The 22150-nt window shown below is 47.7% G+C and overlaps 1 protein-coding gene across 5 annotated transcripts in view; it reads right to left on the reverse strand.

Annotated features, from left to right (window-relative positions):
* Nucleotides 1-22150, reverse strand: part of CLEC16A (C-type lectin domain containing 16A) — a 198314-nt gene that overhangs the window by 137107 nt on the left and 39057 nt on the right. For 3 of the 5 annotated variants that reach the window (XM_069486923.1, XM_069486922.1, XM_069486924.1), the window contains 2 exons: nt 14589-14820; nt 689-821 (listed from right to left, as the gene is read on the reverse strand). In XM_069486923.1, coding sequence (XP_069343024.1) covers nt 689-821; nt 14589-14820 — 365 coding nt within the window. The remainder of the gene's footprint in view (nt 1-688; nt 822-14588; nt 14821-22150) is intronic. The other 2 variants (XM_069486925.1, XM_069486926.1) reach the window with 1 other exon arrangement.

The raw sequence follows: 22150 nt of genomic DNA on the forward strand, positions 1-22150 counted from the left end.
ACACCAAGGTAGTGTTAATAAGGAAGTTATTACAGGCATCTGTGCAGTGGGCCACCTGATAAGGAAATAACTGAGATGAGGACACCCTCCTAACGGTTCCCTGCACACTTTGGAAGTAGCCTTCCACCCAATGCCATTGTGGAGGGGTTGGTGCCACAGCAAGGCTCTGGGAATTGTGGAATTGCCAAGGTTTAAGATGCAGCCACAGCAGGGCGTCACTGATATGAACAAACAGCCACAAAGGCGACGGTGGACAGCAGCATTCAATCGTGCCAGCTGAGTCATGAGGGCAGGACCTAGGGACAGTGGGTTGCGTGGCAGTGAATGAACCAGGCAGGGCCATCCAAGCCCGGCTCCCGAGGGCGTCCTTTCTGGGAGCAGCAGAGCGTCTCCAGGAGTGGCCAGTGGGAAGTGTGGCCCAGCTCCAAAGTGCTCTGGTGTGGTGCTGCCCTATCCTGGCCAATCTCTTTCCAAGGTGTGAGCACTACAGTGTCGAGTGACGGCTCTGTCCACGTGCCTCTTGAGAGGAGCCATGCGTCTGGGTGGCCCGAGACTGCAGAAGCTGGGAAAGGCAAGGAGGCAGCACAACCTGGCTGGGAGACAGAAGAGGCCCTGGCCCAGGCACTCAACCTTCCCGATGAACCCGTCTCCTCTTCCCGAGACCCGCTGGGCAGGGCGGTGCAGCTACCTGCTCCACTGCGCACTCTCGTAGCTCGTGGCCGCAGCGCTCTTCTCCTCGTCCGTGGTGTTCTGCTCCTGCACAGAGGTGCTGGCGGCCAGCTCCGAGAGCTTGCTGCGTTCCATGATCACCATCTCGATCTCTGGAAGCCAACATGGAGACCCGGATGAGCCCAGACAGCTTTACAGACCTAGATTTATACACATGCTCGTATTCAAGAATAGTGTGTACAAATCACTCCTAACGCATCAAGCAAATGTCCAACAGTGGTGATCTGAACACCAGCAACACACTGGGGGAGAAACAAGACGGAGGCCAGAACCTCTCTTTCCACTCATCTCGGCAACACCAAGAAACTTTTGGGTAACAAAACACAAATTGCAATCACTTATTCTATTTCAAGATTTTAAAAAGATATCTATTTTACTCTACTGATAACACATTTCCTTCCCAAAGGATTTGAGGCAGCTGAGATAAGATTCGTGGTTAGTAAACACAACCAAACTCACTGATGATATTCTGAAGCTGCTAACATTTTAGAGAAGGCTCTGATGTGACTGAAGCCTTCCCCTTTCCACATGCAACTCCTGGAGGCAGAGAGAGGCTAGGAACCTCGGGGGGTTTTTTTCCCGCTGATTAAACAAGGGCAACTTGTAGCAACCAACCTAAGCATACTGTGCATTTTTACTTTTCAGAAAAAGTTATGAAGCACTAAAGAAAAACATCTTGAATTAAAGATGGATGGTGGTTGGGCTTCACTGTGTCCCTGTCACAGAGTTCTCTGCCATGTGGGTGTGGACTTTCAGTCAGTCAGTCCTTGGAACTCAGAGTTCAGGTCATTATTTAGGTCATTTGCCCCATCTTCAGGAGATAGAATGGGGGGAAAAAAGATGATGAAATGTGAACCTACATTTCTGTTTCTGGAAGGATGAGAATGCATAACTTGGGCTCAGACGTGGCCTCCACAGGTCCTCCCCCTGGGCTCGTGCCGGGGCCTCCTAACTGGCCTCTGCTTCCTTTCTTGCTCCACTAGCTTGTTCTCCACATGATCCCAACATGAGTAGAAGGAAATTAGCTCATGTCACATGTCACCCTTCTGTTCAAAACTCTCAATGCCTTCCCATCACACTCAGGATGGAATCCGAACGCCTTCCCAGAGTGCAGGCCTGGCCCCCCTCCACCTCTGACCTCAGCTCCGGGTCCTCTCTCCCTTGCTGCCCCACGCCATTCCCGCTGTGCTGGGCGTCTCACTGTCTCTTCAACACCCAAGACTGTTCCCACCCAGAAACTTCACACAGCAGTTTCCTCTGCCTGGAAGGCTCTCACCCAGGTCTCTCCTACCCAGGGTGACTCAAGTGCATCATTCAAGGCTCAGCTCAAATGTCACCTCCTTGGAGACACCTTAGATGCCCACTCCACCCATTTTTTTCTTTACCTCTTTTAAAATTATTCTTAATTAAAACTTCATACTTTGTTCATATTTCATTAATTTTCCCCCAATGTCCTTTTACTGTCCAAGAGCAATGGTTAAATTTAGTTGTCATGCTCAGGCTCCTCTGGGCGTGACAGTTTCTCAGACTTTCCTTGCTTTTGATGACCTGGACAATTTGAGGAGTACTGGTCAGGGATTTTAAAGAGTCCCTCAATCTGGCTTTGTCTGATGTTTTTCTGATAATCAGACCAGGGTTACGGGTTTTGGGGAGGAAGACCCCAGAGGGGAAGTGCTCTTCTCATCGCATCGTATCAAGGGAACATACTGCCAACATGACTTATGATTGCTCATGCTAATCTTTAATACTTCACCAAGCTAACGCCGAGCAGCTTTCTCCACTGGAAAGTTACTTCTCCTCCTCCTTCCATACCATATGCTGTGGAAGGACGTCAGTTAGCACAGGTCATATTAAAGAATGGAGAGTTGTGTTCTACCGTGAGTATCTTACACAAATTATTTGGATTCTTCTGTACGAGAGACTTGTCCTCCCTCCCCCTTTACCTTGATTTTATTTCATAGCATTTGTAACTACCTGGATTTTAAGTTCTCTATTGTGTTGCTTGTTTGCTGTCTTCCTTCCTCCACTAGAACAGGGGCATCGTAAGAGTAGCTGCCTTATCTGTCTTGTTCTCCACTGTGTCTCCAGTGCCTAACGCATGGCCTGGCACACAGGAGGTGCACGATAGGTATCTTTTTAACAGATAAATGGATGACTAGTCTAGCCCAATGCGGCAAGTTTTGGCAGTAGGCAGGGCTGGCAAGGATTTATGGTGGCTGCGATGTGAGGCAAGGGTGGGCCACAGCCCAGCAGCATCTGTCATCAACATGTACACGAAGTGTTCTCAGGGGAGACGTCCCATCCTCCCTGCCACTCTCCCCAGACTGTTAGGCATGACTGCACTTGCAGCCTCCCCCTGGCACAGAGGAATGCAACCCCCACGTCCACATGGGCCTGGCCCTCTGCAAGGCTCACTCTTCCCTTTCCCTCCCAATCTGATCTGAAGTCAGACGCCACAGATGGGCGTCTCCCACAGGGCGGGACCCCATCGTACAAGTGGGAGCCAACAGATGCCTTCTGGTGTGTGGACAGATGTTTTGTTTGCATAGTTGTGCATTTATTTCATTGTGTGTTAGAAGAAAATTGTAGCTGCACAGAAAACCTCTCATGGATATTACTGCATAGAATGAGGCTAAATTTCAGGAAAAAAACAAGTGAGTCAATTCAAAGACAGCTATTGAGTAAACGGCAGTACAAGTAGCACTCTGATACTGCAAAGAGCAGGAAGGTGGTGCGGACGCTGTCAGGAAACATCATTCCTGCCTTTCCTTGCACTGTCTCCTCCACCAGCCTCCTTCAGATGCCCATTTGCCTCCCAACTACCTTGGTTTTCCCCACAGTGGGTGCAGACACCTCAGTGGTATGCAAGAGCCAATGGGTCTTTTATTTTTAACTCATCTTTTAAAAATCTATTTTGTTTTATACTGTCCATAGCAGTAGCATAATACAAATACATATAGTTTATAATAGATGTGTTTGTATTGGGGAGATGCGTGCTTAGTCTGTATGTATTTGCCTGTTTGTGTTTCCTGAGGAGGCGTGCCAGCAAAGACCATGAAGCCAGCCTCCCCCTTGTCTCCCGGCCTCTGGCCTCCACCCTGTGACCACAGGTCCACCTCCCTTGCAGCTGCCGGTTCCCCTCTTCCAGGCACAGCTCTGTCCCTGCCTGGCTGACAGAGTGGGAACTCACCTCTGAGACCCCCTAAGGTTACAGGGTCAAGCCCTAGTGCCTCAGCCTGGAGGCCAAGTCTGCCCAGACATGGTTACCCCCTTTCTGGCTTCTGAATTTCCCTGGACACCATCAGAATTCTGGAGCAGAGGAGGAGTTAAAGATAATCCAGTCAAGCGCTCATCTAATGTTTTTAGCAGCTGATTTTTTTCTTTTTCTTTTCTTTTTTTTTTTTTTTTTTGAGACAGGGTCTTGCTCTGTTGCCCTGGGTAGAGTGCGGTGGTATCATCGTAGCTCACTACAGCCTCCAACTCCTGGGCTCAAGTGATCCTCCTGCCTCAGCCTCCCAAAGTGCTAGGATTACAGGTGTCAGCCACTGTGCCCAACCTGAATGTTAATTTTAAATGACAATTTTCCGGGGCACACCACCACAGTAAGCAGAGGAGAGCAGAGTGGCTCTAGATAAAGGGTGGTGGGTACCAAGCATCTCTCACTACTCCACAGGGGCTCCTTTCTGAAATTCTGGGGCTTTACACAAAACTGCCTGAAGGCAACTGGTTTGGCCCAACCCTAGAAACTGCATATGACAGAACAGAAACCCTGAAGTGTAGTGACTCTTAATACAGCTGGAAATGCAGCACTGAAACCAGGACAGTTCCTGGGGCAGGACCAGGCCCACGAAGGCCTCTCCACACAGAACGAGGATTCTGAACCTCGCTCATCCAGACAGCACAGTTGTGGAATGAGCTGTTCCACTTAGATTAATCTTCTAGATGAATACAGATCAGTTCCTCAAATGTCAAAACAGGTTTTCGCCCCCTTCTTTTTAACAATTTTATCCAAACAATCCTTTAAAGTACTGGTTCTTACCTAGAATCTGCCAACTCCCTGAACCTGTACGCAAAATGCTCCCTGGGTATGGGAGTAGTGGGTGGCAGGTTTTAGGGAGAAGCTCTGCCCAGGTTCTCACCGCTCTCGTGGATTCTACAGCCATCTCTCAAAGGGGATGCCAAAGAGGGTTTGACCTTGCCTGGTGATTCAGGGTCACAGTGAACCACACCAGGACTGTGCTGCTTGTGGGCCCCAGCTACCACTTGTCCCTGCTGACACTGTGCCTACCCAAGTGTGGCCTGGCTTCCCTGCCAGGGTGCCTGTGCCATGCTGCTGCCACCCAGGAAGGAAGCTCAGTGGGCACATATGGACACAGATTTCCACGGATAGTCACTGAGGCCGGGACTCAGGCTCTCAGGATGGATTCCCGGGGCCCCATCTGAACCCCAGTTGTTACACTACGAGCCATCTTCCCTCACCAACCAGGTTTCCATTTTGGAGTTCGAAGGAACTGCAGCAATAATTTAGCCTTGTTTTGCTCGAACTTCAGTTATTTGCTTGCCTTTATGATTCTTGTTATGTCTGTTGTTGCCTGTACTATCTGTTATGTATTTAATCATCTTATCTGAACACCTCACTTTTTTTCCCCACTTAAACACAGTTTAAAAGGAAACTTTAAATCACTATTATAGCCTTCGGCCTAGCCATCCACTTGGTATTTATTGGGAAGACACACCTCCAACGGCATGGAAAAGCACAGGCAGAGGGTATTCATTGCAGTGTTATCTGTAACTGCAAAGCTCTGGAAACTACCTAAATGTCCCGGCCCGAGAGCCTGGTGGAGTGAACTATGGTCTGTACACACAGTGTAGCTGCAAAAAGGAATGAGGAAGGCCTCTGATGACGGAGTAATTTCCGGTGATACTGCTAAGTGAAAGAGCAACATGCCAAACGACACATATAGTATGCCACCCTGTGTGTAAGAAAGAAAGGAAAAGAAAATACATGTAAATCTGCTTATTTTTACACAAAGAAACACAGGAAAGATACTCCAGAAGAAAATCAAGTTGGTTATCTACAACAGATGGTAGAAATGAGGTGGAAGGGATGCGGGGGGTGGGGGATGCTTCTTTGAACACACCTTTACACCTTTTTCCATAGTTTTAAGTTGGTTAATATTCTGTGTATTCTAAAAAGGAAATGAAATCAGTAAGAATGGGAAAGGAGAACCCCAAACTGAAAAAAAAAAAAAAAAGGACCCAAATTTATTTAAAGATGAATGCCACATTTACCCTGGAGGGAGAAAAGAACAGAAGGACGGACGGACTGATCCAAGGAGCTTATGAACACAACACAGCAGGTCTTCTAATAATGTCGTTTCATTCAATGTCATTTCATTATAACGTTGATGAGGAAAAAAACCCGATTCCTGGCTGGGGTCACTGTCTGTGTGGGGTTTGCACATTCTTCCTGTGTCTCCACGGGTTTACTCCCACGGCCCAGAGCTGTGCACGGCAGGCTAACTGGCGTGTCTACACAGTCCCAGTCTGAGTGTGGGTGCACTCTGTGATGGAATGGCATCCAGTCCAGAATGGACTCTGGCCGAGAGAGACCCTGAACTGGAATAAGTGGGTTGCAAAATGAATAAATAAATGAATACAAATGATTGCAAACAAAAATTCATAAAGTAGACAATCATCACACAAATGCATGACAATAAACGATGCAGCAGGAGCGCTCGGGAGCCCACCGTATCTGTGATTGCTTTTGAACTGCGCGGCGGTAGGAGAGGCTCCTGACAATTTCCCCTTTGTAAACATTTATGTGTTTATTTAACCCAGCATCACTACGACCGCTGTCACTCACGGGTTCACCAAAAACTGGATAAATAATTATCTTAACCTGTAGCTCACAGGTATTTCAATGTTTAATATTAGAAATGTTTTGGGTCTTTATTTACAAGTTTGGTGATGTTTTTGTGACCAGAAGTATGGCACAGAAACTTAACTTTTGTTTATATCAATGTAGTCTATGGGTAAAACTGGTTTCTTTATATGTCATTTCCCTTTAAGTTACAGTTTTCAAGAACTTACTGGTGACGTCAGAGGAGGACTTATTATACTTGACTATACACCCTCGGCTGTGGGATACAGTACTGGGGTGGACATGGCGGAGGAAGAAGAACTGCAATATCTTGAACTCTGTTTGCTAAATAATAAACAATTCTGAGTGGAACAATTCTGAAGCTCTTTTAGATGTATCATAGGACTGAGCAAATAATTGTGTTGACCCTGTTGGGAGCCAGGGCTCTTACTGCAGAAAAAGAGACATATACATCTGGAATCAGGGAGGACAAGGAAAAACCCTGTATAAATTGATTGGAATCGGAGGTACTAGCATGAACTTAGGATTTCTAAAATATGTATGTGTGTGCATGTATAAACATGCACTTTGTGTATATATACACACGTATTTCCTAGCTTTGTCCACTGAAAGGGCCAAATAGCAGACATCCCAGTAGCAATGAGCACATGCAGTGCCCAGATCTTGGCCTCTAATGCCATTGACCATGGAGAGGAACCATAGCTTTTCAGAGAAATGGCTGATTCCAGGGATGGGCCCAGTGGGTATGAGGTGAACATAGAATACCTTGTTATATCAGAAAGTGTAAGGGACTGCTCGAAACAATGGTGGGGGCTTATCACAAAGGACAGAGCAGCAGGCTTGAAAGGGTTCCCACAGGCCAACTCTAAGACAATTTGAGCACCAAAATAATTAAATACAGCAATGAAATATAAACCATTAAAAAACTGAAATCCATGAGTCCACGTCAGTAACGTAAATAAATAAATAAGAAGAAGGAAGGGATCTTGCTCAGAATGCTGGGGCTGACTTTTAACCACGAAGAGAATGCTGAAGTTGGAAAATCATCATTCCGTGACCATCATGGCAAAGATGGATCAGGCAAGCTCATCAATGAATGCCAAATCTAAGGAGGAATTTTAGGGGCACAGGGTATCTGCATGATCTCAAAGTGTCTTCCCATGGACTGCTTATTAGTTGTGAAGGAAACAAAAGTAGTTATACAGTGGAGAAACTTACACCTGGTCACTTAACCAGGTGACCAAATGAACATCACCCCGTAGGGACAGAAGGTCGTCATGTGCCTCCCAATGTGACACCCTGAAGAAGGACATGACATCATCCATGCCACATTCCAGCCAAGAATGCATAACCTCAGTCTAATCACGACACGTCAAAGATAAAATGGGGAACATTTTATTAGAACAAAGGTGAAGGAAGTTCCATGCTCTTCAAAAAAAAGTCAATGTTGTAAAAGAGAAAGAAAGGCTGTGGAAATGTTCCTAAGTAAAGGAGTCTAGAGACATGACAACTGAAGACACCACCCAACCCTGGATTGGATCTTGCTAGGAGAGAGAATATGCCAGAAAGGACATCATTAGGCCAACAAATACAAGTGGAACATGAACAGCAGGGAAGTACCATGAAGTTGACACAGTATCCTGTACCGTGGATGCTTTAGAAGGAAAGGGGTGCGATGGGTGTGACTTATCTTACTCCCCCAAAAAGTGTGTATGTGGGAGGGGTGTGTGCAGAGAGAGAAAACACAAATAGGAAAGCAAAAGGCATAAAGTGTTATAGGGTGGAAACAGGTAAAGGGTAAAGGTGTGTTCTTTATATTATACTATTTTTGGTTTTGCAACTATTTGTAAATTTGAAATTATTTCCAAATAAAAAATTCAAAAAATTACTATGATAAGCATAAAACTAGCACAAATAGAAAGCAACTGTAAAAAATATACATGATGACTAAACAAAAAGGTGCCAAAGCCTATAGTGTGCATTTAGAAAGGGAGATTCACAAACATCAGGGAGGTACTGAAGACCTGTCACACCAGTTTGCAGCCCCCCACACTCCCCTACGTGGAGATAATTGCTCAGAATTAGAGCTCTCTCACTATATTCTTTAAGGCCCTCTCTGCACCACCTAAAACCATCTCCATATCCTGCAGCGGGGGCAATGATGATCTACCCTAATCTCTGCATGTTACAGCAGGGGAAACCGAGGTACAGAGGGATTAGGTGGCGGGCCTCTGCCCCAGGCTGCTGTGGGCTCTTCTCCCTGCCCTGCCTGTTTGCTGCATCGTGGAAACAAGCACCCGCACAGTGTCAGTTCCCCTGCTGCGTGCCTTGACTCACAGTCTCCAACACTCCAGCACCTAGCCTGGACCCCACTAGGCCACTGAAGTCTCCAGCCTCTGGGAGTCAAGTAACGTGCTCACAACCCCGCAGACTGTGACGCTGCGAAACTGGGAGCAGGAACCCCCATCTCTGAATCTGACTTGGGTGGGCCCTGCCCAGACCCTCCATAGCTTCTATCATTTCTGCCAAAGCCTCGAAAGTGAGAAAGGATTTGTATACCCACATTCGTAGCAGCACTATTCACAATAGCCAAAAGCTGGAAGCAATCCAAGCACCCACCAACAGAGGAATGGATAAAAAATATGGTCTATCCATACAATGGAATCATCATTCCGCCTTGAAACGGAAGGAAAGTCTGGCTATACCATGGATGAACCCCAAAGACATTTTGCTAAGGTACGCGGGCCAGGCACAAAAGACAAATACTGTACGATTCCACTTAACTAAGCTCCCTAGAGTCAAATCCACAAAGACAGAAAGTAGAATGCGAGTTACAGAGGAGGGGGGGAATGGAGAGTTGTTTAATGGGCAGAGTTTCAGTTCTGCAAGATAAAAAGAGTTCTAGAGATGGATGGTAGTGATGGTTGGACCGCAATATGAAGTACTTAACACGACTGAACCGTGCACTTAAAAATGGTTCAGATGGTAAATTCTGTGTGATTTATATTTTACCACAATTTAAAATAAAAAGCGGGAAAGGCCACATCTCCCCACTTGTTGTCCAGGCAGCGGCCGGTGCAGGCCACGAGAGGCCTGAGGACCCTCAGGACCCAAAGACGTCAACTTCTGCCTCTTGACGTGGCAACTCTGGCCAAATCCTTGAGCTTCCCCAGTATTCTGATTTTTCAAATGACAGCAATAATTCATCAGCTCGCCTGGGATGATGTCCGTTCTAATCTGATTAATATTTGGAAAGTGAAGTGCTTTTCAGGGAAATGGCAGGCATGACCTCCCAGTAGTCTTTGACTTCACAAATTCAAGGATTTTCTCAACTGCCCTCTGTGCTCCATTTTCCAGCAATCAGCAAGGACAGATGAAAAAGAGGGGAAAGGGAGAATAAAAAGGCCTTCAAAGGAAGGCTAAGGGAAGGCGAAAGATGACTCCTTTGCTGGTTCCCTTGGAAACAAGGGAAGACCTACAGGCTACTGGCTGGCTTTGGAGCCAAATTACAAGAAATGAACTGCCCCTGGCAACGACAGAGAGTGTGTGTGCTAAGTATTGGGGGTGCCCCTTCCTTTGTTTTTCATTATCTTCTACTGCACAGCAGGAGATTGAATTCAGAAGGGTTTTCTGGGAAGTTGCTCTTCAGAGGATTTGTCCTAATTCACCTTCAATCTTCTTCCTTATCCTAGTTAAGCCCATTTGAAAAGCCGGCCGCCCCACATCTCTCTACAGCAGTGCCTGGGCCTGTCAGTCCTCCTCCTCCCTCTCTTTCCATGATTTCACACACTCACTCGCCTGCCTTACTAGTTACAGGAATTATAAGAGAAATGGGCCCCACAGAAACTCGCCAGGTACCCAAGCAGTCACCCAACCACACGCCTCACTCTACCCGCCACCTTGCCAGGGCTCCTATTCAGTGCTTCCATGTCGCATGCTGAATGCTGCAGCACTGATGTCCTTGTGACATCCTGAGGGCTGGGCATTAGGAAGCTCCCTCTACAGGTGGAGAAGCACAGAGAGGGCAATGACTTGCCCAGAGTCACACAGCTACGCAAGGGCAGGACTGGGATCAGACCCGACCTCCCAACAGGCGGTCCCTGGCTCGCCCCAATCAGAACACTGACAAGCCTGGGTCTGGCTTTGGTTTTGTAAGAGGAGCTGGAAATGAGGTCAGGTTTCATCTTGTTTCAGCAGAGATTTCAAAAAAAAAAAGGCAAAGCTGGGGCTCCAAACTCCCAGGTACCCCTCAAATCCCAGTTGACCTGGCAGGTTCAAAGTCAGTCCTGTTGCCTTCGCTCCATGCCCTTGCTGGGATTCCAAGAAATGAGCAGGCTTGTAAGTCGGCCTGTACAATTAATGCCTCCTTTTTCCATAGGCAAAAAACAATAATAGTCCAGCCCTTATTTTTCAAAGAGTTCAAACGATTCAATCTCTTGTCTCAGGTCTACTTATTAAGTTACTGCTCTAAGTAAATACAAAAAGAGCTGACTGTCCTTTCAATCTGAAGGGCAAACTAAGAAATGAGCACACACCCTAGGATGTTTGGCTTCCTGGGCAGAGCGAACACCTCTTTGGCTACAGGGACTATGGCATCCCTCTTCTTCCTTTTAGTATTTAATTTCTAAAAATTTAGGGGTCCTGTGATTTCTTGGTTTCAGAATGAGTCATTTATCACTTGAGACCTGAGGCAGAGCAAATTTCTCTGCAAACTGGGGATGGGAGTGGAGGGTCCGGGTGCACATTCATTTCACACAGCTTCCTTGTCTGGCCTTCGGTGTGGAGGAGGTGTGAATTCTGGGTGCATTTGTAAAAAAAAACACATTAATGCCACATTCAAATCAGGTCACAGCAAAACTGTGCCTTGTGACCGCATGCCGTTTTTACTCCTGTGTGTCACCCATCTTTTTCAGTAAAGATTTCACTACTAAAACGGGGGTGGCAGGGTATGCAGCGGGGAGCCAGTGCCAGTGTCTCTCCTGAAGAGTCACCTGTGTCTGCCTGTTACAAGGTGGCTGTCGACAAGCCTCTAGATCTGAGGCGCTTGCCAGAGAGGAAATAACGCGAAGGAGACAGCCACATGTCTACCTCTAAATAGGAAGGGAGAGGATGGCTCTGAGAGAGACGGGGAATACCCAGAAATAGTGTGGCTTTCTGGGGGAGAATTTGCTGTTTCTGCTGGCCCAGCATCCATGCCCCCGCTTCTGATAAACACACCTCGTATTTTACTGAGGAAGCCACCATGGGGTAGGTTCATCACTCGGGCCCGACCAATCGGCCCAGAGCACCTCTGGGGGGCGTGGACCCGAGCCAGGCCCACAGCGCCAGCTCCCATCAGACCCAGCCCGGCAGCTGCTGCAGCCGCTAGGAAGGACAGGACAGGCTTCCTTGCCACTCGGTGGTTACGCCGACAGCCTGGAGCTGCACCTGGTCCAGCCCCGCCCAAGCTTCTCAGGAACGTGAACAATAAGCACCCTTTTTGCTTAAGCCAGTCTGAGTTGGATTTCTAAATCCTGCATCCACAAGAATACCAATGTACCTTCATTAAAACAAAAACAAAAACAAAACAGGTTATCACGTGAAGTATATTTTCTATACTCATAGTTTCCAGATGGGGAAAATGAGGTCCAGAGCTTAAAAAGACCATCCAAGGCACACAATAAACCTAGATGCTGAGACATCCCCCATCTACACTGGTCTCTGGTTTGCAACGTGAATGAGAAAATGTGCCCGACACCCTTCCAAGTCACAGGAATTAACAGCTGTGTGGTTTTACCCAAACACAGACACAGTCTAGGAAGAAAACACCCACCAACCACACCTTCAAATCTGAGAATAACTAAGAGAGCAAATATTCAATTCATAAAGCTCCGGAATACAACTGCTGCTGCCTAGCAGGACTGGTCTGGGAAAGTCCTATTTCTCTTTGGTAAGCCGTGGGAAGATGACAGGACCATCATATCTGGAATGACTAATATGTTCAAGAAATTAGGAGGGCAGCAAAATTGCCAAGGGAGTCACTGAGAACCACACCTGATCAGGCAAGCTCTGAAGTCAGCACCAAATGTCCCAGCAAGGCCTCTGGGGAGACGCCTGGGTCCTGTCTGGCACGGTCAGGCTGAGCAACTGCCTGGGAACCATGTTTTGGAGGCAGGTACCCTGCACACGGCAGATGGGCTCAGCGTCCAGGAGCCACCACTCCAAGCAGCCCAAGCTGAAACGGCGGCTTCCTGAGCTGGCCTGAAGCCCCTGCGTTCTGGGACGCGGCCACTCCTCTGACTAATTTGATTGTGCTTTGGGGCCCAAGCCTGCCCTGTCCACACCACTGTTAGTCACGGCCGAGGCCTTGTTAGACAGCATCCCTTAAAAGGACTGGAACGAAAGAGGCAGCATCTTTCCAAAATAAAATTGACAAGAACACAGTGTACAAGATGAGGGAAAGATGTCCATTTTTCCCCCAGTGTGGCTATAGAACAGCTAGGCCTAAGGTTTAGGCAGACCATTTTCTTCTGCATTAACAAACAAACAAAATCAAAATGACCCAAACAAGCAAATAAGTATGGCTTACCTTGTGTTTGCCCCTCACTTCCCCCACCTAAGTGATATTTGTTGACAAAGGTTTCCCAGGCCAAAAAAGAATTCCTAAACCAAAATGCTTACTACACACTTTGAACAGAAATAAAAGCAGGCTGGAAAGATCTGAACCTTAAAAAGAGGACCAGTTGGCACCAGAGAGACACTGTGATTATACTTATCAAAGTGTGATTGTGGCATTCACTGATAACTGCCAAGAAAATCATGATGGGGCCAGAGGGGTTGGGGTGGAGGCATGTTCTGGCTGCAGAATTGCAGGCAACTCCCAAAAGCAAATGAGTTCCCAGTCACTGATCCAGTGAGTGGCTCTGTGTTACAGCTTCCGATGTCCCAGGCCGGGGGCCTCACACAGTCCCTGCTAACGGGGATTGGGGAGAGCTGGCTTCAAAGCAGCCACTGCGAGCCCAGGAGGACGGCTCACAGGAAGTGTTTCCCACTCCCATGGCAGACACAGCCAGGCTGCTGCAGAGAGGCTGTTTGCCCCAGGAGGTGTGGCTGGACCTTCCCTCCAGTGAGCAGAGCCCCTGCCCGACTTCTACCAAGTATCAAACTCCCCATGACCTCCCTCCATCCCGCCAGCCCCCATGCCAGGGCCATGGCCAGAGACCCCATCTGTGTAGCTGTGAGCCTGGCCCGTGACACATGCAACTGGACAGTTCAGGTTTGCTTAATCCCAGAGTAAATGCTCTCCAGCTCAAGGTTTTAGCATCTAAACAAGAGAGAGGTGAAAAATCAACCAGAATCATTCCCAAGGGCAAAAAGAGGAACACATGCACCACACACAAGTGCACCACATTATAAATGGGACTTTTAAAAAATCTTGATGTAAGAATCAAGGGGATTATATTTGATGATTTGATTCCAAAAACACATATTCCATTTCACTAACCACAAACCCCCTTTCTTCCCACAGTACGTTGGATACAAATCCTAATCCTGGGGCATCAGGAGTAATTACAACAGCAATAAGGATAAAGACGCTGACAATACTAATAATCATAGTAGTAGCAACAACAAATACGTATATGGCCTTTAACACGGGCCAGGCACTGTTCTGAACACGTTACACATATTCATTCATTTAACTCTGGTGATAACACTACAAAGTAGGTACTATTTGTTACCCTCTTTTACAGATGAGGAAACCGAGGCACAGGGTTACCACCCATGACTTGCACTGGATTTGCATGGGATGCACAGCCCACGGCTGTATCCGAATGGCTGGCTGTGTAGAATGAGGTGCACCAGTGTCAGGATGAACAGAGCGCCCACTGGACACACGTCGGGGGCAGAAGTTAGGGTGGGGAGGATACAGACAGCAGCCTCACTCTTGGGCAGGCCAGTGGCGCGGGCGCAGGGCAGTGTTCACGGGGACACTCACCTTCATTCTCCCCACTCGTCTTGATGCCTTTGGAACCACCCTCTGTACCTTTAGCCTTCTCAGCGTCTTCTTGGGCGTCCTCGGCGGGCCCTTTCTCCTCATCTTCTTCTTCCCCAACATTTTTGTAGTTAGGTCTCTTCTGCACCCGCCTCTTGCCCTTGTGCTTGTTCATCTCAAGGGACCGCTCAAGTGTCTCGGTGGGTTTAATGAAGCACCGAATGCTGGGCTTAGCCTAGGGAAGTCGAACAAAGGCAACAGGTGAATCTGAGCACTGCACTCTCAGGAGATGCTATCAAGCTGTCCTAAGAAATAATCTCGGCCGGGCGCGGTGGCTCACGCCTGTAATCCTAGCACTCTGGGAGGCCGAGGTGGGCGGATCGTTTGAGCTCAGGAGTTCGAGACCAGCCTGAGCAAGAGCGAGACCCCACCTCTACTAAAAATAGAAAGAAATTATATGGACAGCTAAAAATATATATAGAAAAAATTAGCCGGGCATGGTGGCGCATGCCTGTAGTCCCAGCTACTCGGGAGGCTGAGACAGGAGGATCGCTCGAGCTCAGGAGTTTGAGGTTGCTGTGAGCTAGGCTGACGCCACGGCACTCACTCTAGCCTGGGCAACAGAGTGAGACTCTGTCTCAAAAAAAAAAAAAAAAAAAAAGAAATAATCTCCAAAACAACAAATGCTACCTCCTGATCTATTATTATGCCTGCTGTTAACACCACCATTATTATCAAATAATCAAAACAACAGCACCAGCTACCATTTATTGCCCACAGTCCAAAGTCAGAGATGCTGCACCTTACCAGGACCAGCTCTATGCTCCCAAGTGTCAGTTGTTCGCATCAGAAAAACACCTCCCATTAACATTTCTATGGTACTACGTGCCAGACGCTGTTCTGAGCGCCCTGACTATATTATCTCACTTAAATTTTGCAGCAACCCCCTGAGATAGTACTGTGTCATCCTCATTGTACAGAGGAAGAAACTAAAGCTCAGAGATATTAAATGATCTGCCCGAGGTCACCCAGCCGCGAGGTAGCAGAGCTGGGATTCGAAACCACGTACCAGCCACACAATCTGTGCTTTAGCTACAGCACACTGATATTATTATTAATTTCAACTTAAATAAGAAACTATATATCACTACAGGAAGTGGAACACCAGTATGCCTTGCTTTTATAAAAATAAATAACCAAAAAGAAAAAGCAAGGTATACTGGGTGTAGTCAATGCTGGCTCTCTTTAGAAGAGGCTGGCAAGTATCAGCCATGAGTCAAAGATCTGCTCGCCCCAAAGGAAGAAGTTTTTCCCTGGAAAAGTCAGAGACTTCACAGAGAAATTTAAAAAGGCCTATGTCACCTGTGGTTCGTGTCCATACTGCTGTGTCTCAGTCCTCATAACAGCCATGATATATAGGAATTATGTCTCATTTTATAGTTGAGAAAACAGAGGCACAGAAGGGTTAAGTGACTTGCCTGATGTCACACAGCTACTGAGCTGCAGTCAGAATTTGAGTTGGAGCTTGCCCATCTCCAAAGCCCAAGCTCTTCCTAAAATTATAGAGTTTCCGGGGGAGCTCAAACTCAGCTGCATATTTAATACTCTTTCAAGAGTATACACATGCAAATGGACCAAGTCTAGAAGGGAGCCAAAGACAAATGAAAACTGATTTGTTTAGGGCAGGATTTTGATGAAAGTGTTTTCTCTTTCCAGAGTCTGGATAATGTTCAGACATCATTTTGTCATTTAAAAAAAAGTTTTAAAATAAACTTTTCCATTATCTTGATGTGGATTATCCATCTTATGAATTTACCCCAAACCACCACCAATTGCATTCTGGGGGCCACCGTACCTTGCCAGTAAGTGGAATGTGCTCAAGGAACACAGATTAATTTCAATAACGCTCAAAACAAAACTCAATTGAAAGCTAAATTAGCATCTAAATCCAAACATTAATTTTTATTTACCCACTTTGGATTATTCAACCACAAAAATGATAGATAAATTCAGACATGATTCTACTGTCCAGGAAACCCAGATTGTGTATTACAGACGTCAACAACCGAGAGCCCAGAGATAGGAGCCTTCCGAGCGAGCACTGTGTGACAGACGGCATCCATCAAAGCCCACTTGGGTGCTGTGTGCGCGAACGCAGCCCTGCACGCCCCCCTCATCTTCTCCTGGAGCACCTGAGCCCGGGAAGTTAGGGCCTCAAAAGGAAGTGACTCACTTCCTCCCATCATCACCTACTCCCCCAAAATTTTAGAGCATGCCACACAGCAATCGAAGCTTTCAGAAACAGAAAATCGAGACCAAACGCAGAGCAAACCCACTCTAGTTAGAGGTTATGAGCAGAAATTCACACAGATAGGTGGAAAAACCCCTCCCGAAGCTCTGTATGGCCTCAGATGTACAGAACAACTGGTAGAACTTTGGAAAGTGAAACAAAGTTCTTGGGGCCCAGAGCCAGTCGGAGTGGTCTGAACCCCAGCCCAGCTGGACCCTTCGCCAGCTGCAGGACCTCTCTGAGCCTCGGGTTCCTTGTCTAAAACAAAGGGAGAGTAATTCCGGTCCCTTAGAACCAAAAGAAAGTATGGATATAAATCTCCTTCAGAGCCTGGTGAAACAGTAAGCACTTAACATATGACAGTTGCCTTCTTTTCCCTGCCTGCCTCCAAAAAGAAAGAAAGAAAGAAAGAAGGAAAGAAACAGAAAGAAAGAAAGATCAACTGTAAGAATGAATTTAAAAACTTTCCAAAGGGATCTGCTTTTTCTGGATGATCAGGTGTTTAGGGGGAGGGAGGCCACACTTACTGGGGAAATTTCAAACCTTTAAAATGCAACCATCCAGTGAATAGCTGGAAATAACCTAAATGTCCATCGATAGGGGAGTGGTTAGATGATTATGGTCGGTCTGTCCACACAGTGGGACTCCACGTCGAGGTTAGAAAGACTTAGGTCTTTTTATTCCCAGATGTACTGATGTAGACATAGCACCAGGATGAAAAAGCAGAACAGAGCACACAGTAGGTCCCTTTCGGGAAGAGCTTTTCAAAGGCTACACACGATGGTGTAAACATTACTTTTCCTGGAACGATGCGTAAGAATGGATTGGCATTTCATCTTTGGGGAACTAAAACAAGCGGGGGCATCCGCACAGCACACGTGTGGTTTTCATTTCATTCCTTTCCATTTGGTTTGAAATTTCTAATCATGTACATCTACTGACTTTATTTTAAAAAATTCAAGGGGTCATTTGGACATTGGGGCTATGGACTACTTTTGCTTCCTTTTATTCTTTTATATTTAAAAAAATCTGATTTCTTTCGTTAATGCTAACAACATCAAGCACCATTGTTAGCATGGAGAAGCTGGTAGAACTTGGCTGGGAAGAGTGGGCAGGGATCTGTGACCATCCCTGCTGCTCCAGTCACGATCCTTCTGGCTGCCGGCCTCTCATGAGTCTTTCTATTACCCTGGACAGCCCAGGATGTTCCAGACTGAAGACCCCCCAGGAGAAGCGTCCCTGTCCCCTTTCTCCCCACTGTGCTGTCAACACTAACCATGGTGCCTGCAGCAAAGCTAGGGCTCAACAGGCTGCTGCCAAGTGAACTTGTGGCTGCAGGAGCAAGTGCCCGGATGAGACTGGATGCAAAGTGAAAGGCAGACTGGTAAAAAAGAAGAAAAGGAAGTGGGGAGGGAGGGAAGAAAAAAACCCAAACTGAACTCAACACAGTTAAAGAGCAAGCTCAATGAAACTAACCAGAAGTGGGAAAAGCCCACTTCAGAGTCAAAAATCAGAAGGCCTTTGGGTTTATCTTCTCATAAAGAAAGTACACAAGGCATGTCCCAGAGAAAAGTATTCTGCAAACAAGGTCTACATTTGCCAAATGCCACAGGTTCAGGTTTGGCTAAAGGCTAGGCTCCCAGGTGCCTGAGTCTGGGCTACAGGAGGAGTATGGTGGGAAAGGGTCTCCTTGCTGACTGCAGTGGTTCTACCAGGCACTAAACTAGGAAACACAGGGCCCTTGAGCTCTCGTGGCTGGATGTTTGAGCTGGTTTCTGGAGTCAAGGTCAGCTGAAGGCCAGCAATGGGATTCCAGGGGTGCCCCAGGGCCTAACTACTCCCTACAGTGTCTGCACCTGCCTGCTGGTTCATGAAGCCTCCCACCAACCTAGCACCCCTCCACCTAAGGCTTTGATTCTTGCTTTTTAAAAAGTCAAATGCTCTGGGGAAGGCGAACCCCCAGGGCTCAGCCATGACTAAGACCTTTCAGGGACGGGGGGATCTGAGAGCAGGTTTGGCCAGGGGGGCAGCAGGGGTCGGGAGAAAGGAGAGAAATAAGAAAGGGTCAGGTGCCTGAGTGAGGGGGCACATCACTGAGGGGACAGATGCCAAATAGGATGTCCTCCACTAGGTCGGGGTGCACCAGCTTTGAGAGACCCGGACACAGGACTGCATGTGAAAAAGCAAGCTGTAAGCAATGATTCAGTTTTTGATTTAAAAAAAACTCAAAACTATAGTGCTGAAATATGTACATCTACGTATAGCATGTAGTCCTGCGTTGATAGATATTTACATGAAGACACACAGAGAAAGGCCGGGAAGGATACACAAACTGAGAACAGTGGTTCCCTCTGAGGGAGACATGAGGTTGGGGACTTTCACTTTCTGCTCTATCTGCTTCTGTATCATTCAGTTGTTTTGCCCCAAGAAACTACTGCCAGTACCATTTAAATGTAAAAAAATACCTTTTAGGAATGTATTTAATGCCATTGAACTGCACACTTAGAAATAGTTAAGACAGTAAATGTTGTTTATTTCACCACAATTTAAAAAAAAAAGCTCCAAAACTTTAAAAAGGCCCCTTTCAAAGTCAGAATGGCGACTGCTTTGAGTGGGGTGGGATGGGGGAGCTGGCTATAGACTGGGGAGGGGCTGTGTGTGATGCTAGAAATGTTTTGTGTCTTGACCTGAATTATACACAAGTATAATCATGTCCAAAATCTTCAAGCACTACAACACCTAAGATGACTATACTTTTATGTTCTTTATGTTATTACTCAATTTTTTAAAAAAAGCGTACCCAGAGGATTTTCTATTAAGTCAGATTGTCGTAATGCCCTAAATACAAGGTCAGAGCGAATTAAACAAGTGGGGAGCTAGGTTCAGTGGAGCCGCCAGAGGACGGGACCTGCTCATCAGTGAGCAGTGAGGACGTGGGGGTAGAGCAGGAAGCCCAGCCACGCCCCTCCTGCCCTCAGTGCAGCCGGGATGGGAGTCCCACCGGTACTGTCGGGTACTGTCAGCCCACGCAGACGCCGGCAGAAAGAAAGTTCACACAGGAGTGATGGGGGCACAGAGGAAGGGTGGGAAGCTGTGCCAGCACTGGGAGGGATCGGGGGAGATGAGGAGGGCTTCACAGAGGAGGAGATGGCTGATTTGAGTCTTGAATGTCGACAGGAGTTCACAGGACACTCGGGAAGAAGAGGAGACTACTACGAAGCCAGCTCAGAGCCCCAGCAGGAACCTGTGTGCTCCATGTGCCCGGAAGAGGCTGTCTACGCTTCATTTCTGTTAAGGCCTGGGTCACCTGGAGCTGGTATGCTTGATGACAGCTGCGGTGCCCTCGGACACAACGTGCTTGGCCAGCTCCCCAGGTCGCAGCAGACACACAGCTGCTGGACTTCCCAGGAAGTCAGGGTGGTGGGACTGGGCCAGCTGCTGACACACCACACTCCCAAAGGAGTTCCTGCTGCTCAGGGTCTGGGAGGAAATGTCAGGGTGCCGTGGGTGGGTTTCTCAGCACCTACTCAGGGGTGCAGTGGGGAGGGGGAAAAGTAGTGGCCAGCAAGTGACCGGGAAAGGGGATGTGAGGGCACCAGGCAGACCAACCTGGGAAGAATCTTGGTTGGGAACGGAAGGAGGGAGGAGAGACCGGTGGCCAGAGGGGCAGGTGAGGGAAGGCGAGGTCACGCAGCCCCAGGATTCTGTCTGGATCTGTAGGAGCTGTCCTGACAATCAGGCTAAGACTTCCAAGCTCCCCCAGGCCTAGCCCAGCCACAAGCTGAGGATGCTTCCTCCAACAGCTCTGCTAAGGGATTGGGAAGTAGGAGAAAGGTTTTCTCCTAAGAAAGGAGGCAGGCCACGCTGACTAACAAAAACATGCTCAAAGTGCCCAGAGCAGACCTGGGCCCAAATCTCACACCCACTCACTAACTAAGCAACCCTCACCAAACAAGCTCCAGTTTCCTCATCTGTCAGAACAGAGCTGACAGCAGATGGCTCGCAGGCCTCGAATGAGATCCTGGAGGCAAAATGCCCGGCACCAAGGGGCACTGGAGAAATCTTTACTTACCTGCAAGGCCCTGGCAAACAGATCACTAGGGTGGAAGAGATGGCAGGGGAGGGGCTGACACTTAAAAAACAATCGAATTCTTTGTTTTAAACTTGACTTCCAAGCTCCTAGCAACTTGCCGTTTGCTGGTCTTCTGGTTTGGTACTGGGCTAGACTCAGCCTCCCTGAGATGCCACTGGGACCCTGGCCAACCTTCCCCATCTCTAGCCCTGGGGCTGGGATTGACAAGATGTAGAGCACAAGCCAGGGTGGGATCCACGGGCCCAGGGCCACCTCCCCAACCCCAGATCTACTGCTCCCTACCTTCCTGTCTACGGGCCTCAGTTTCCACACCCATCAGTGGACATCACATTAGCATCTCCTTCACAGGCTGCGGAGAGTGCAAGAGACGGCACACTCTCCTATTACTCTTTCCAGGTAGCAACAGCCATCCTTAATACTCAGCGAGTACTTGAAATGTGCCCAGCACTGCTCTGAGCACTTGGCATTGTCTCACTTTATCCTCCAGCTAACCGTATAGGGAAGCAGCTACACAGGCATGGCGCTTGCCCAAGGTCACCCATTAGTGAGAGGCAGAGCTAGGACTCGAACCCAGGAAGAGTCTGGCTCCAGTGCCCACATGCATAACCATTCTGCTAAACAGCCCAAATACCATTCTCTTCCCTAAGCACTTTCTGCATCTCCCAGTGTTGGGCCAGCTCCCTCAACGATTGATATAAAGACAAAGCCAGGTCCACGTCACACTAATCAAAGAAGCAGGCAGCTCTGTGATAAAAGCTCAGTGACAGTTTTCACACATCACTCATGAGGTGGCCCTCTGACCTGACAATGATATGGCCATCAACAACATGTAATCATTTCACATTTTTATCTCAGATACACAGAGATCAGAAATCACAGAGGCTGGGCTCACACCAACCATCACCAACGGCACTGCAGCATGTGGCTTTGCAACTGGCTGCCAAGGGGAAACAGTGGTAAGTGTAGCGGAGGGGCCTGCTCTCATCTCTGAACCGAGTGATCTGTAAGCAAACAGCAGATGGAATCGACTCCGGGGTGACGTACAGGTGCGCGTGTTACTTGCCAAACTGAGTCGCGTGGGGCTGCTGAAAGCAACGCCCAAACAAACACGCATCCAGAATGCACAACTGCAACCACATCAGTGAGGAGATCTGATAACGCTGCCAAATTTAATGCAGAAAA

This window comes from Eulemur rufifrons, chromosome 14 (genome assembly GCF_041146395.1).
Source record: "Eulemur rufifrons isolate Redbay chromosome 14, OSU_ERuf_1, whole genome shotgun sequence".
Lineage (NCBI taxonomy): Eukaryota > Metazoa > Chordata > Mammalia > Primates > Lemuridae > Eulemur > Eulemur rufifrons.